Below are 17,633 nucleotides of genomic sequence, written 5' to 3'. Positions count from 1 at the left end.
TTTAAAACCTAGACTCACTGATCTTATTCAAAAGTTGTTTCAGCTATTGTTTGTTGGCCCAATAGGACGCTAAATAAAGGACTTCGATGATGTTTCCATAAACGTCGTTTAACCACTGATCTGACCAGAACAACATTTGGTTTTCTGAAAAAATATAACGCTCTTAGAAGCAGTGTTCCATTATTCCTAAATTTTTCAGGACGTCCTCAAATTTCTCCCGAAGAAAAAGGGGGTTTCCTGAATCTCCCCAAAAATTATAGTTTGAGATTTAACAAACTTTATTATGAAATAAATAGTTAATTTTCGTTGTATTAACATAGAGATCAAAATAAAAATGTTTTTGCCCCGATTTTAGATCTGTTAATACCTGATTTTCTTTGATTGTTTCAAAATTATAAAATCTTTAGGCCAGTGTCGAACTCTCGTCAAAGTTCAAGTTCTAGCATTTTGCTTATTTCCAAATACAACTACACCCTCTACACTTTCTTAAGCTGTTCAGGGCACCCCCTGTAGCAAATGTATAGGGAAGTATTTTTCGCTCTAAATTGAACTCCCAATTTGTGCTAATTATCAAACATATATTCAGTTGTGTATGTTTCCACTTGAAAATTCAAGCATTCATATTTCAATTTAGTTCCATATTTAACTATCCTAGGTATTCCAAAGTCAATTCATTGGGAGGTTTGGAGACCCCAATGTTCCTTCGGTAAAACCTAAGAAATTCGGAGTAGTGGAAGTAGTGCTTAGAAATACGACCAAAGACGTCAGATTTTCTTAAAAAATCCATTCTCTGTCAGAAGATGTAAGGTCTCAGCAGATTGACTAGCCAAAAATCAGGCCTACTCTTTGGTTTAATCCTATATGTTGCGTTCATACTAACCACTAAAATTCTAATCACAGATGCTTCAACATGCTAGCCATTATGATTACGACTGGTCTTATATGATTGCATGGATTGGTGTTGGATGGGCTTTAATGGCCTCTATTTTATTCAGTGGCGCTGCCATCTGCTTACGCAATGAAAGAGAAAAAGAGGAAGCACTAAATATGCAGTACCTAATGCCAGGTATGTGCAATTAATCTTGAAACTGGTCATAACAATAATAATAATAGGTTTTTATTGTAAGCCGAAAAAGGCCATACGAAACCGTATTCTATACAGCAAATCACAATATCATAACTTTAAAAAATAATCCTCTCTCCCCTTTTTAATATTGGTCACATTGGGGTAAAATTTTTGGTCAATATATACCAAATCATATTATTGAGTTAGGAATAAAGTGAATACACCATTCGATGCCTTTTTTTATGCTGATTACAAATATAAGAAGAAATTCTATTAAAGTTTATTTTCAGCCCCCCCCCCCCTATAACGGCTAGACCTAACCTAACCCACCCTAACCAACCCCTAGATTGGCCGATATAGGGGGGGGGGGGCTGAAATTCATTTCCGATAGAAATGCTTTTTATATTCGTAATCAGCATAAAAAAAGGTATCGAATGGTGTATTCACTTTAGTCCTAACTCAATAATATGATTTGGTATATATTGACCAAATTTTTACCAAACCATATTATTGAGTTAGGAATAAAGTGAATACACCATTCGATGCCTTTTTTTATGCTGATTACGAATATAATAATCATTTCTATCTGAATTTCAGCCCCCCCCCCTAACCTAACCTAACCCCCACCCCCATAAGTGCAAATATATATCCGGAATTGACATAAATAGGTGGGGGGGGGGGCTAAAATTAATTTACGATAGAAATGATTGGTATATTCGTAATCAGCATAAAAAAGACATCGAATGGTATTTTCACTTTATTTGAAACTTAATAATATGATTTGGTAAAAATTTACCCACATTGGTTAAGGATATTTATTGATAATTAAATCCAGAATGAGATAACTATTAAAAAAAAATTAATAGTCAAAAACAGGTAGGTTCACAATTTTTTTTGTGAACGGTAGGGACGAAATTTCTTTGGGGAGGGGGAGATAATAAAATAAAATAATTTCAACTGATAATTTGAATACAAGAAAATTTATGATTATTTTCTGAGGGCCTGGGCCCTAAGGCTCACTATATGCCAAAATAGCCTGTTGGATGGCATACATAAAAAAAGAAAAAATAGTAACGTATGCTCTTTTGTGAGAACCAGATAAAAACATTGGCCGCTTCCTCAAAAGACCAAATTTAAGTCCCCCTAGCCCCCCCCCCCCCAAAAAAAAGATAACATTCTAATTACCCTTAGCCCCTCCCCCCCCCCCAAAAAAAAAATCCGAAAGTTTTGACATGACACCCTCCCTCCTCCCATCGTGAGGAGAAACTGAATATGCATACCAAATTGCGCAAGAAATTCGTCACCTTTTAAAGCAACCTACCAACTGTAAGCAGTTCGACTAATGAGGAATATTTGCTTGCCTTCAGGATTCAACTGTAAAAACATATTTTCTGTTGTGATCATTGGAAGGCAGGTGACTGTGAATGTAAAAGTACTCCAGATGAATATTGGCTTCAATCACCCGCTGTTTAATCTCACGTAAGTGTCACGGACACTTACCAATTTTATAAAGTAAAAGGATTGTGAATTGTACTTCTCAGTCTAATATAACTATTATAAGTGTTTATTATAGCTATTAAGCTATAATAAATTAATTAACTGTAATTAACTATTTATAGCTATTAATATTTAGCTATTATCTAATAAAACTATTTATTAAGAAAAGAGTTACCCTATTTTCTATTCATTTTTCCCACATGCTACCCCATTTTTTTAATCAATGGGAATTGAAGTTTTACACATAAAATTAAAAAAAATAAAGGGTACTCCTGTACTAAACGCACTCTTTTATATAGTGCTAGTTTGGTTAATGCTAATGAAATAAAATAAAAAACGATGAATATATAATAGTTTAGAAACAAATTTGGGCTATATATTTGCACCTTAGGGGGTAAAGCATAGCATATATTAAATACGTAACCTAACCTAACCTAGGTACCTCCCCCCCCCTAAACCCCCAAAAACAACAGTTTAAATATAGTTCTTGCCTTTGTTTATATCCCACAAGCCAGCGTAAACCTGTTTTTCATCACGCGTCTCGGTCTATTTCATGACTGGTATGCATTGCAGTATATAAAAGAGTGCGTTTAGTACAGGAGTACCAAATAAAGACATTTTAACAATGAGCTTTTTAACTAATTCCAACCAAATAAACAATTTCAGATTTCTAAGTGCTTTCATAGGTATACAATCATTTAAAATAGGACCAAAAACCTATACATGCCCATTATTTAAAGTATTTTTGTTGAAAAAACAATGCCTAAAATCAGTAACAAATCGCCCTAGCATATTTCTATTGACGTTATAATCAGTATTACCATTTTTTTTTTGGGGGGGGGGGGGTAATATTTCCGTTTTAGTATCTTCATTCTAAATAACTGATAAATAGCCTTACCCTGCCCATTACTTTCCATGGATTGATGCCACTGGTCATGGCGTGACTGGAATAACCCTAGGGATGTTATATTGCAGTACTTGAAGTTGACTGAAGGGCAAAAAAAAAAAAAAAACGCGTTCCGGGTTTAGCATGGTTATAATCTTGACAGAAGCAATTTGGATATCACGAGTTGCATTTTTTTTTTTACTCTTTTCAAAAGTAAAAAAGATGGATATAAAACATTTCGTAAAGATCTGAAGTTTATAAGTCTATTTAAAGCCAAATATGATATAGGAAAACGGACTGGGTTTCGGATTTTGCTAGATTATAGCTATGGCAGAACAATTTTGATATCCAATACTCAATTTTTCCACTATTTTAGGCGTAGAAAAGGCTGATTTAAAATATTTTAGAAAAATCTGGAGCTTATAAGTCTCTTTGGAACCAAATAAGGTGGAGGAAAATGGACTGAACCAATCATTTAATCGTAGTGAGTTCAGAAGGGACCAATTCCCCAAAATGTAAGGGAGGGGGCATATTCTATTTTTATTTTTTTGATGAAAATGTTCAAAAAAGTTACTTTTCAACATATAGTGGGAGGGGCAAAATTTTGTTTTCTTTGACTTTTTCAGTGACGATACCAAGAAAATGTATTTTTCAAATCTAGGGTGGGCAATTGTCCCCATCCTTCGATTAGTGCTACTGACTGTGTTTAGGACTAAAGGCTATAAATATCAGTTTTGCAAGATATTTTCCACACCCTCTTTTGAATTGCTGCCGCTGAAGTGCCCAAAATGGTAAGCTACAATAAGCTACATGCTAAGATTGTTATACTGAATCAGATTGTTATAATGTTTTATTGAATGGGGCCAGATTGTTATATTGAATCACCCAGTATAGTCTACCTGTCTATACGAGTAGGCTTACTGCTGACCCATTTCGAAAGGAGATACAAAATCTATAAAGGGAGAATAAAATTAGATATTTTTAAATTCATAGTCCCTTTCCAATATAATGTCAGTAATACGAGTGATATTTTTGTTTAACAAAAAATATTTAATGTCAATTTTTAAGCTGCTGATGCAAAACGAATATCATGCAAAATGGTTCTGACATTCGAGTTATCGACGTCATGACAATAAAGGTCAAATTAATTCATATTGTGATTGGGAAAGGTGCAAGATATAAAAAATGTAGAGTTTTGTTATCCTTTCATTGTTATTCTGTATGGACAAAATTCCCTTTTTGTGAATTGTACCTCTTTTTAAACTTGGTTAGTTTTAGGCATGTAGTCAATTAGATCTTACTAGTGGATTAAACATACATTTTTTAAACCGGGTGTACGACATAGTTTACTGCATGTGGTCACTTTGGTTATGTAATTCAAAAGCTGGTATGTGAATTTGGTTTTTCAAATAAGATTCATAGCCTACATTCTTAAAGTGAGTATGTTCCGTTTAAACTGATAGCCTCCATAGCCAACATTCTTGAACTAAGTATGTTCCGCTTAAACAGAGTGGTTCCGTCCGTTTACTTATTATTATTAATTTTTTTTTTTGAAGATACTCAGAAGTTTCTGATTGTCCCATAAAATATTTTATGTTCCTCTTCTTACTTTTAGATTGAGCTAGAAAATTAAATTTTAATATAAAATTTTTTGCCATTTTTATGATAGGCTATCGCTAATTAAAAAAAAAAAAAAAAAAAAAACAACTGCTGGTCAACCTAAAAAGTATTTTGTTTCTCTTTGCTTTCCATCTTTTGGATTAATAGCTGCAATTTCTTTTTTCGCACGAGTACGACGAAATAATTTTCCTACACCAGCATTAGTTTAAATCTTTTAGTTCGCACTCTAAATTCGACAATTTTTTTCTTATTTTAAGTGCTGAATTTTGAAAAATAAATCCAAAAATTACAACTACTTTGATTTGATCCACTTAGAATCTCCCACTTAAAAGTAAACATTTTTCTTATATATTCTAAACTAGAAATTTATTTCCAATTTTGAGTAGAATTCAAAAAGTACTTTTTCTTAATTCTTCTTCATTTCTGTCACGGTGTGCCTTTAAAACAACATCCTAACGTTTTTTCTTTGGCCAAACTCTTGGGCCAAATAACTGTTTCACGCTTTTAGGTCTTTCCCTTGAGGTAAACCCATGAGATAGATATAACGAAGAAGCTGACAGAGCTTTGTGCTGCGCTGGTATTAGGTGGCTGGGAGCTGCGACGAGTCCTTCATGTTCAGAGTAATAATAGTCGAGATAGATCATGGGATCTTTCTTAGCAGTCTAGAACTAAAGACTTGTAACATTAATCTAAATATCTAAAAGTCATTATATCAGAAAAAAGTCCAGTAAAAGAGTTATTATGATTTAAGCTGTATCGTGTATTCTGGACTAAGGTTTTTTTTAGGACATTATCGGGGGCCCACTGTAAAGCATTTGAACTTAATACAAATATCTCTTCTAACCTCTCGACAGTTCATCCACCCTAGACATAATTATCCGTAGTAAGGGTCTAACATACTTATCTCTGTTAATTAAAACCTGATTTTTTTTTTATCTCAAGCCTATTAAGTGAATAAAAGTTGTATTTTGCCTCTACATTTTAATCTATGTTTTTTTCTTGTTTCAGTTTATCCTCAGAAACAACAATATGCTTATGGATACGCATATCCTGGTCCATATTATCCAGGAACTCAACCATATCCACCTTATAACTACTAAATCGCCTGAATCGAAGTTACTGTTTTCTTTTTTTAAGAGCAATACAACATGTGAAAAAAATTAGGAGTGAATTTTTACGAAAGTTTGGTACCATGACGCAAGGGACAGTTTTAAATGGAAAGTGAGAAAGCCGAATTAAATTCTGGTTTACCTGGACTTCTTCACGTGTTTTTTGCAGGCTTTTCTCAATTTATGATGTACCGTGAATGTCGCAGAGCGTCGCCTATCCGCTGTTGATCAATTAGAGAAGTTTTGGATTTTAACACAGAACAAAAACAGAGAAAAAGAAAAATTACTTTGCTATAGTTCCGTGATAAAAAATATGCTTCAAATTCATTGGTTTACATTTGCGACGTATTTTCGTAAGCTAATCAGGTTATTCGTTAGGCGCATGTTAGAAAGGAAAGCAAAATAATTTTGTCTTTCTAGCACTTGATTGGCTATCCTCCTGCGTGCGAAATCTTAAGCCATTGAGAAGTATGGAGTTTTCCTTATGGTATGAAATTTTACGAATAAACACTCTGTTTCTCTGTGTTACTAATTTGCATTTTGAGTCAACATTTATTTTTGGATCCAGTCGCAGTATGATGAATAATGTTCCATTAATAGGCCCCGTCTTAATTTGTGCAGTGGCTTGTCTTAAGGTGAATAACGGTAAAAAAGACCTTTCATATTTTACTAATAATATGAATAAGATGAATAACGTTATATTGCAGTAACGTTTTCTTCTTCATCTTACTCTTCAAGCAATAACCGGTTACAAATTGGGAGTGGCTATTCGACAATTTTTGCTTAAGCCTCCTAAGCTATAGAGTCCTTTTTACACCAATCTAGACGGGGCTTAAGATGGTATGTTTGGCTTCGATTTCGACTGAATTTTGCCAAATATTAATACTGTTAATTTATTACTCATGCTCTATGAAGTTTTGTATTGTATAAAATTAAACATTTGATTGGATTTTAATCACATTTGTAAACTGCCTATTTAATGCGTCATAGAAAAGCTTTATGAAATAATTTTACAAGGACTTTAGAACAGAATATTTGAAACAGAGACATTTTTCATTTCATATATTCTTTTTCTTAAAAAAAAAAAGATATCGTAGGCCTATAGGGGAAAACAGAAGAAATTTACCCCAAAATATAGACGAAGAAAATCAGTACAGATTTCTCCCCCTGCCCAAAAGTTATGGTTAATAGCCACATGTTACAATTTTTTTCCTTGTACTGCTGCAATTATAACGATTTTGTGTTAGAAAATGGCATAACCAGGCTGTAAAATGGAGGACAGGGCCACATCAGAAGGTAAGGCAGAATTCCGAATTTAGAACAGAGTGAAATTAAACGTTTGACTGAATTTATGACTCATTTCTAAATTATTCTTATCTTTCTTAAATAATTTATTAAAGAAGTGAAATAATTTTCAAAGGATTTAAGAAAATTATACACAAAGCCGAATAGAAAGATACATTTGTGCTTTTAAGTTGGCACGGTAAGAATAAACCTACTGCCATTACTGCCACTGTAGCAGTATTCAGCGGAACTTAAACAGTTAAAAGAAAGCTAAAATTTAGTATAATTTAAATTGATCAAAATTTGACTTTGATTGAAATACCAAGAACATAAAAATGAAAAATAAATTCTCCCCTATACCCATCATATGTCTATTCATATCTCAAAACCGTAATGTTCTAAGATTTTCTGTTGGTTATTTCGAAATTAACAAGTATTTAGGGCATTACCACATTTTCATCAGTGTTGCAGCGTTGAACCGTAAAAATAAATAAGCAAAGGTTATTAAGGCCTTTTCCACTGATAAACCGAATTGTAAAATCACAATCGGAATTGCAAATTTGCTATTCCGCTGATAATCAAGATTATGAAAATTCTGTTCCACTGACAATCAGGATTATACGTTCATAATCTAGAATGTGAATTCAACAACTACGCTCGAAAGGAAGATTGTGGATTTGGAACAAAGAAGTGTCAATCGAAGTCAATCGTGTTTTAAGAATCCGGTTTGTTAGTGGAAAACGCCTTAATCAAATTTGAAAACGCCTTTCGTCTCTAAACATTCTAATATTGACAATCTGTTCATTCAAAAAGACAGCTCTCCCTTTAAAATGAAAACTAAAGCTTATTAAGCTGTTTAGGGCCATTTTTTTTGGCTTATTGTTGCTGATTTCTCACCCGTGTTTCTTTTTTTTTAATTTTGCACCCGCTACTGCCAAAAATTGAATATGAAGGTCTTTTTCATTTAACATTGAATTGTCAATTTTTATTTTCAAAGTTTTAGTTATTTTAGGATATTTCAATTACAAGCCACAACAGACGAATTTCGGGGTAAAAAACAACTAACAGGAAAAAACAAGCATCAAGAAGGTCAAAGAGGGTAAGTAACAGGTAAACCTAGTTGAAATGCATACAAAATACATGAATTTTGAATTTAAACGGGCTATTAGAAATATAAGGAAAAGGAGCGAGTAAGTAAAAAACATAGAAAGCACTGTAGGAAATAAGAACAGAGAAAATATCAGGATGGTTTGTTAATTTTTTTAGTAATGTAGGGGACAAATTTTTTTCATATCTGGAGGTAAGGCAGCGAATGGGGGATAAGATTGGAACTGATTCAGAAACAAATTGAGGTGGGTGCAATCCAAGATCCACTAAGTTTAGCTCGATTCAACCTGAAACTTTCTGTCTGTTTTGAACTCTTTTCTGGACTATAAAATAGCTAGGGTTCGATTTGTCTGCAAAACCCAGCTGGAAAAGCACATGAATCGTCGTATTCTCCCAAAAAGTCGCATCTGGTCGTACATTTAGACCTAAAGGTTTAATGCTCACATTTTGATATTTATAAGATAATTGTCAGAGCAATTTGCAAGGTTGTTCTCAAAGGAAGATCAAAGTGATCTTGATTGAACATGATTGAACATCCACTTTCCTGCTGATCCTACCTTTCAGAAAAGATTAATAATTCTATAGAATTAACTACATTATAATTATAATATATTATAATTAAAGATAAAAAATTTCGGTATAAAAATAATTGCATTAATGCTTTTAAGAATTATATCAAAAGTTTAACAATGTCATATGTGTCCTTTAGGCATGGCAGTAACAAAATACATCGTTTAGCTTTTTATCGTTCTGAAAAATGAGTCTTTTACTCTAAACACAGTGTAAATCAAAAGCAAAATAAATAAAGGAGATATTGTAACAAAAAAGACGATATTATAAGAAATAAAGCAGATACAAATAATATTAAGAATTGTGTTTTTTTAATTAGTTTGACAATTTTTACTGTCTCAAAGAATGTTGCTTTGTTTTTTTTTCTCGGAGACGAGGAAATCTCAAGATCACAAAAAAGATCAAGAACGTGATATGAATAAGAATAAGAGAGTGATTTTCATGTGTTCACAATAGCAGTATCCCTTCACTGCTTCTAAAGTCATCCCTAACAGATTAACATGGATTTTAAAGTCATCCCTAGCAGATTCCCATAGGATTTTAAAGTCATCCTTAGCAGATTCCCATAGTATTTTAAAGTCATCCCTAGTAGATTCCCATAGGATTTCTACGGCATGCCTTGGCAAGATTCCGACAACATGCCCTGGCAAGATTCCCAGGATTCCAGGTGTTCCAGTATTTTTTATATGATTAATCGGAGTGTGGTAGGCTTAATACACAAGTAGCAATAATTCTGAATTCTAAGTAGAGCCCCTGTTTTACTTAACACTATCAAGTATCTCTTGGAAATAACAGGTTTTTCTTAATAGTAAGAAATTTTTCTAATAGCAGCAAATTTTTCCGTCAAAAATAACAAATTTTCCTTAGAAGTAAAAGCTTCCTGTTTATGCTAACAAGTTTTTAGCTAAAAGAAATAAGTTTTTCTTGACAGTAACAAATTGTTTTATAAAAGCAACTACTTTTTACCTTAATATTAACACAGTTTTACTTGGCGATTCCAAGTTCCCTTTGGAAGCCACCAGTTTTACTTAAGAGGATGAAATTTTATCTGTTAGCAGCAAGTTTTTCGGCAAAAATAACAAATTTCTATTATAAGCAACAATTTTCTGTTTACTCTAACAAGTTTTATGTTAGAAGTAGCAAGTTTTTCTTAACACTAACAAATTTCTTCTTAGAAGTAACAACTTTTTCCTTAATACTAACAAAGTTTTACTTAATACTAGCAAATGTTTAATGGATGTAGCAGGTATTTCTTAATAGTAAGAAATACCAGCAAGTTTTCCGTCAAAGAATACAAATTTTTCTTAGAAGAAACAATTTTTTGTTTACGCTAACAAGTCTTCTGTTAGAAGTAGCAAGTTTTTCTTAATACTAACAAATTTTTTCTTATAAGTAACTAGTTTTCCCTTAATACTAACAAAGTTTTACTTAATACTAACAAAACTTTTTCTTAGAAGGAACATCCTTTTCCTCAATAACAACAAAGTTTTACTTAATAGTAACTATTTTTTGTTTATGCTAGCAAGTTTTCTGTTAGAAGTAGCAAGTTTTTTCTGTTAGAAGTAGCAAGTTTTGCTTAACAATGCCAATTTTTTTCCATAGAAGTAACAACTTTTCCTTAATACTAACAAATTTTTACTTAATGCTAACAAAGTTTTACTCAATACTAATAACTTTCTCTTGTAAGTAACAAGTTTTTCTTAATAGAAAGACATTTTTCCTAGAAGCGGCAAATTTTCCGTCAAACATAACAAATTTCTCTTACAAGTAACAATTCTCTGTTTACGCTAACCAGTTTTCTGTTCAAAAACTTGTTAACTATATTAAGTTAACTACCGCTAATGGGTTACCGCTAATATTTCTAACTATCTCCTCGGTCTCTACCTAGGATAAAAAGCCAAAGATTATATAGTATAAAAAAGCTTACTGTATTCAATCACGCATATATCAGAACTAAATCTACACAATCAATTTTCCTTAAATCGCTCAACCGCAGCCTGCGCGGGCGGTAGGTGGATTTTTCCAGCCAATCCAAATGCTTACCAATTACTGCCTTATTTCAAATGAATCGTCTTTATACCCCTTCCCCCCCCCGACAATTTGGACCAAACTCGTTATCTGAAAGTAACTTTTAACTATGGTGAATCATCCCTAACTGCGCAATTAAAGCCTCGTGGTTTGTTAACACCCTACGCAGTTAACGAAGGAAAAAATGGCGCAGCCGAAATTAAGGGAAAATTAATATACCAGGGGGGAAAGAGAATAATTAAGGGACCCAAAAGAAAAGAATCTTGAAAGGGCATTTATCTGAAGCAACCCAGCAGCAACGGTTCTAACACCTCCCTTCTAAGATAAATGGCCGCTTTCCCGGTGGATTGGCCGGAAACTCAGACATAAAATAAATAACACCAACTTCAAAATCACCAAACTTATATCTTCCCTTCTTTCTTCCGCCAGTGCCTGTACTTCCACCGCTTGGCTCAGGATCCGTCGTCATCCATACGTCTCTACCGTAGAGCCACCATTGTCTCTATCGTATGTCATCTGCATTTGGTTTTGAAAGTTGAAGTCCCCAAGATTCGTAGAAAATGATCGTGCGCAGCACAATCAAAAATACAAATTTTCTCGCTCTCACGAATTTACATTTGAGAGGAGCAGAGAATCAGTTTCTGACACATTCGATGATGCCAACCATCATGAAAAATTGGCTGCACTAGCCTCTTAATTTCCATCGGTGGAAACAACACCACTTCTCACTTAAAACGTAAATTGCCCTTTGGCACAATTTGAAACAGTCCAAGGCCGAAAATACACAGGCCTCCGAAAACGATAGGGGTTCAGGGAAATGAAGTACAATCTGAGCGAACCGTGAATCGCTTTTTTCTGGGTCCTATCCCCTAAAATAATCGAATGAATAATGCTCGGTGATGAGGGATAAAGATAATATTGAATACTGGAAAGACAAGGCTTCAGTAAAGGGATCACAACTCGTCCGCCAGTTGTGCATTGAAGAAAAGGGCCATCTTTCCTGCCTTCCCGGAGGGGATCTTCCCCAAGGGACTCCTCCCCTCATAAAGGATCAAAATCTCTTTTGAGTTGATAAAACCAGTCTCAGATTCCTTCCCAGATTTCTTCAATCCAACCCAAAAATTCAGTATCTCCCCATCTTTCCGAAACCCGTTGTTGATAAGACAACTCTATTTCATCATTGTCTGTACTTTTTTTTAATGTTTCTTGGGCCTTTTTCTACATTTTAAGCTATTTCGTCATACTGCCGTTTTTTAAATTTTACACTGGGTCTTAGACCTCTTTGCCCCCCCTATTATTTATATTAGCTAGGCACAGCCCAGATAATATTTTTATTTGTCCCAACTGCAGGCTGAATCTCCAAATTTTGTCTCTTTTTTGCATTTATTTGTTCTTTTTCACTTTTCTCAATTTTTTCCATGGCGCAAAATAAATCATCATTAGATTCGAATTGGACTCCAGTGTCTATCATCTTCGACTGCCTTTCGTTATTGTAGTTCGCTTTGCATCTTTTTTCTCTCTTTTAGTTTTCTTTTTCTTTTACCACAGAAACAAATATTTCGTCGTCAAATGGGAACTGAACTCCGACATTTGGTTTATCATATTGTACTAAAATTTCTCGCACTTTACGAGGAAAAGCGCGTACAATAAATTTCGTGTCGTTTTCTCTGGTATAATGAGCGCTTCATTTTGGCGAACATTTTTCGGCGTCTCATACTCGTTAAAAGTGTTCTCAAGTTTTCAATTTTCTGGAAATTTTACCGAAAAATCATTTTCGCGCGTCTTATTTTCAATATAATGTGGTCTCTTTACTTCCGCATCCCATTTTTGTTTATTATCATCATTTTGAACATGAATACCAAGCATTTCGTTTTTCTGACCGGGGGGCGCAGTCTCCTAATTTGTTTTATGGGCCGGTCCACCTCCCTCCATAGTCAACGAAGTTGTATATTTTTTTGTCTTAGTGTAGTTTTGTAATTTTCCCACTGTTAAAGAAGTCACTTTTAAGGATAGGAGATTTCCAATATCTCCAAAGTCTCCTCCTACTAAAACAACTACTGCTAGAGTAGGTACTAAGCCTACTTTTATCGTTTTTCTCTGGACCGTACCGTCCTTCTTTGCAATTTCTATTCTTACCCAAGCAGACGGGCATTGGTGCTTATCTCCATAGTAACATACTGTTGTAATATTATTTTTATGGTTTATTTCCGTTTTTTTAATTAGGTCTATTCGCACAAAAGTTTGCTCACTCCCTGAGTCAATTACCATTTCGGTCAATTTTCCGTTTAATTTTCCTTCTATTTTATGTGATCTCACAAACTCGTCAATGTTTCCTTTATAATTGGCTATAGCCCAATTTGTTCTTTTATTGATTACTTTCTCATCTCTATTATGGCAATTTTTGGAAATAGGTCCTGAGGAATCAAATTTAACTAGATTATGAACATTTTGAGTATCAAGCATTTCATTCTTCTGACAGGGCAGCACAACCTTCCAATTTGTTGTATTGGCCGGTCAACCTCCCCCCGTAGTCAATGTAGTAGTATGTTTTTTCGTAAAAGTATTTAATGTTTAGTAATTTCCTTTTTCTCGCGATTGATTCTAGCGTTTTTTTCATTTAGTAAAAGATACTTTCCAATAATTTCCAATTGTATTTTGTTAACCTTTTTGTTTACCTCTTCGTAGGTTTTGTTTCTCTTTTTTCTGTACCTCCCCATACTCTTCGAGAGCGATATCTTCCTCCCGACTAGAGTTGCAAGTCAAATTTAATTCAGTTTCTAGATCCCGAATATGTTCTTCAGGCTTACCGATATGTTTTCTATATAACTTATTTTCCCTTAGCAAACGTAATTCTTGAAGAATTAATGACCGACGTCCTTCAGCTCTTTCAACAACCATTGGCTTTGTCAACCGCTGCTTTTTCCATCTCAAATACCGCGTTATATTGTCTCGCTAATTTTTCCGCTTCATCGCTATCTTTCTGACAGCTAGATTCCATCATTTTTAGAAATTCGTCATTATTAACTATGTTTGAGCGAATGCCTGTGCCCGAACTTTTACTCCATAAATAAGCCGGTATCTTACAGTCCATATTTCTTCGTTTCGTATCTATATTATATCTTACCCGCAACTCCCCTTCATTTTGCACAGCATCTGAGAGGTGAGTTCGTACCCCCTCATTTTACCGCGTATACTCCTTTCTGATTATATTATCTCTTAATCAATTAGTCCATCTCGGCAAGTTCAACAATTGACACGAACAAATATTATGGTAAACAATTAATATTGTCTATTATCAGCTCTGTGTAATAATATTCAACAAATTTCCAAATAACCGGAATATCTAGACTTCATTAGGGAATAACGACTTCTTTCGCAGCAAGCAGTTTTACGCGAGTGAAATATATCTCCGAAAAAGAAATTAACAGGGGTTGGATAAGAAAGTAAACCAAAGAACCCCGCAAATATTCCACTAGTGAATTAGCTGGACTAAGCTCAAACAATGGAACTACCCTGTAAAACAAATCATGTATCCTCCCTGGATACTCGTACTCCAAATGTAATCTCCTCTTAGGCTGATTACTTAATAGGACAGGTTCCTCCCACCTTCCTTCTCAAATGTGCGCACCAAACTGACAAATCCTCCTAATTTGCCGTCTTCAATAATCTTATAACCTTCGTCACTGAAGATTATATGTAAGTCCCCCAATTTACTCAAATAATAATCCAACTTTCAACGTTTCGTTATCTGTCCTTAAATCCTGTAATACTTTCTAATACGGAGATTCCCCCACTGTAAACTCAAACTCAATTAATTTCACATTATTCTTTTCTATTATTGTCTAACATGACCCATTCTAGATCTTCATAATTCCGTATTTTTTTTCTTTTTCTCTAATTTCCGTTTAGGCTCAGCCCATACCTTGATGAAAGGAGGTAATGAAAGGGGGCTCTGCCCGTTCTCATGCACTGCGTCGTTCCTAGGTAGGAGCCTGGGTCATCAAATTTTAAATTCGCAATCTTTCAATTCTGTCTTTCGGTGCCGATTTTTACAGCCTATAGCCTATGCTGTAGGCTAATTTTCACCAGTCTTTTCGGAAGCGCTCGTTCTTTTGTTATCAGTGCCACTGATAGCTCCTTTTTCGCTGCCACCAGTATTGGTGTGGTAAGGGACGGGTGTCACCACTTGTTGGTGCAAAAATGGTGCTACACTACTTACTAGAGAGCAAAGCCCCTGGCGGCGCTAAATTATAGTGGGATGCCCGCGCTTACCCCAACGATTCTCTAAATATCGGGTATGTCAGTACCCAATTTACAATACACCCTGCCTCAGGGTACGATAACGTGAACGAACGGTCAAAGGGCCACTCTAAGGCCGCGGGTATTCATCCTGGGTTACCGCTAATATTTCTAACTATCTCCTCGGACTCTACCTAGGCTAAAAAGTCAAAGATTATATAGTGTAAAAAAGCTTATTGTATTCAATCACGCATATATCAGAACTAAATCCACGCAATCATAATTCTCCCCTAAACCACTCAACCGCAGCCTGCGCGGGCGGTAGGTGGATTTTTCCAGCCAATCCAAATGCTTACCAATTACTGCCTTACTTCAAATGAATCGGCTTTATACCCCTTCTTTCCTCCCCCCCTCAACGATTCGGACCAAACTTGTTATCTGAAAGTAACTTTTAGCTATGATGAATCATCCCTAACTGCGCAATTAAAGCCTCGTGTTTTGTTTAACACCCTACACAGTTAACGAAGGAAAAAATGGCGTAGCTGAAATTAAGGGAAAATTAATAATTATAACCAGGGGAAAAAGAGAATAATTAAGGGACCCAAAAGAAAAGAATCTGGGAAGGGCATTTGTCTTAAACAACCCAGGACCAACGGTTCCAACAATTCCATATCACTATAACTACATAGTGACTTGAATTTCAATCCTGATTCTCCAGAGGAGAGTTCCATTGCCAATGCACTGTAGTAGGCTAACCATTCATTAAAGATGCATTATCTTGTTTAACGTTATATTATGCTTGGAAACGACCCACACTGGTTATTTAATCATTGTGCCTTACAGTAAAAAAAAATTAAACTTCAGATTAATCGAAAATATAGTTACGATTCCTGAATCATTTTAATCGATGACTTTCCCTCACTTGATCTTTTTTTTCACAATCCGTTTCTGAATTTTTGGTTACTATGCGGGAACGATACTTATAATTATTAAAAAGATGGGTTTGCCTTTTCTAATAAAGATCAATTTTAGAGGTGGCATAAACATCTTGTCTGTTTTTTTGTTTTTTTTTTGCTCAGTAATTTCTTTCTCATCAGCTTTTTCTTCTTTTCTTTTTGCATTATTCAAACCTTCACTATAGGCACTGTTTTTACTTTTACTATTGGTCTTCCCGTGTGCTATTGCGTGACTTGAATCTCCATCCTTGATAATTCTTTCAACAGGTAATATACTTTCAAATATGCCAATTGCCACTAATTCCTCCATCATTTCTCCTTGTCTAAGTATTTATTTTCTGATCGGCTTCTGCAATCTGTTATTTATTAACAAATAGATGACACTGTTGTCGTGAACACATGTTCCAACTGGGACACATCCAGTTCAACAGACCATATCTAGTTGATCTAGTTTAAAAGTGGATGCTGTTAAAAAAAAAAAACATTTTTAAAAAATACAGCAAAATGGAATCTGGTATCCAGGACCGACGTAGAAACAGGTGGCAGAAAAAGGGACAAGTAGCGGAAAACATACAGGAGTGTGGCTGGTTTCCCTCCAATCACTTTCGAAAAAGGACCCCAGAAATACCAATTTCCAATCGAGTGAAACCACTGTGATGTATTTAGGACTACCCCGCTCATGCGAAGTGTTCAGAATAAAAAGAAGGTATAAGCCTAGGGTTCCAGCAGTACATAAGGAAGAAAGTTAAGAACACAATTCTTACTTCATAATATTCAGAATAATCCTAGTTAACACATTTTGCAAGGGGAGAGTCTTTATCTTCACCTCTTTCACTGTTGTAAAATATTTTCAAACAAAGTTCTGAAAAATAGACATGGTTTCGACTTGTCCGTTTTCAAATAATCTTTACATGTAACTAAACACCATCAGTGCCATCTAATTATTTCTCACAAAAGCGTATCAACAGAGAAATAGTGATAAATGAGGTTAAGTTAGGTTAGGTTTGGTTAGATGAGATGGCGGTTGTTTATGAACGATTTTCAAGACCTAGAGAATAGGCACAAATATTTAGAAATGTAATAGAAAAACTGGAAATACAAGGAAAGAAGTGAAGATAAAGGTCCCCTGAAAAATATGTTAACTAGAATTATTCTGCGTATTACGAATTAAGCATTGTTTTCTTAACATGTTCCCTTATGTACTCCTGGATCCCTAGGCTTATACCAACAAGTAAACTAGACATAAAGAAGTTACATGACTGTAAGAGAAC

General features: G+C 34.6%; 1 protein-coding gene across 2 annotated transcripts in view; it reads left to right on the top strand.

Annotated features, from left to right (window-relative positions):
- The window catches only part of LOC148954272 (uncharacterized), a 114,182-nt gene extending 107,305 nt beyond the window's left edge, over window positions 1-6,877 (top strand). Inside the window, exons 6-7 of one of the 2 annotated variants that reach the window (XM_089086150.1) lie at window positions 901-1,066; window positions 6,078-6,877. In XM_089086150.1, coding sequence (XP_088942276.1) covers window positions 901-1,066; window positions 6,078-6,169 — 258 coding nt within the window. In that variant the 3' untranslated portion in view covers window positions 6,170-6,877. The remainder of the gene's footprint in view (window positions 1-900; window positions 1,067-6,077) is intronic. The other variant, XM_089086151.1, reaches the window with a different exon arrangement.
- The last annotated feature ends 10,756 nt before the right edge of the window (window positions 6,878-17,633 follow it).

This window comes from Artemia sp. Qi Xiang Cuo, chromosome 3 (genome assembly GCF_049724085.1).
Source record: "Artemia sp. Qi Xiang Cuo chromosome 3, ASM4972408v1, whole genome shotgun sequence".
Taxonomy (NCBI): Eukaryota; Metazoa; Arthropoda; class Branchiopoda; order Anostraca; family Artemiidae; genus Artemia; species Artemia sp. Qi Xiang Cuo.
The sequence above is the reverse complement of the archived record's forward strand: the minus strand, read 5'-3'. Positions and strand labels throughout refer to the sequence as shown.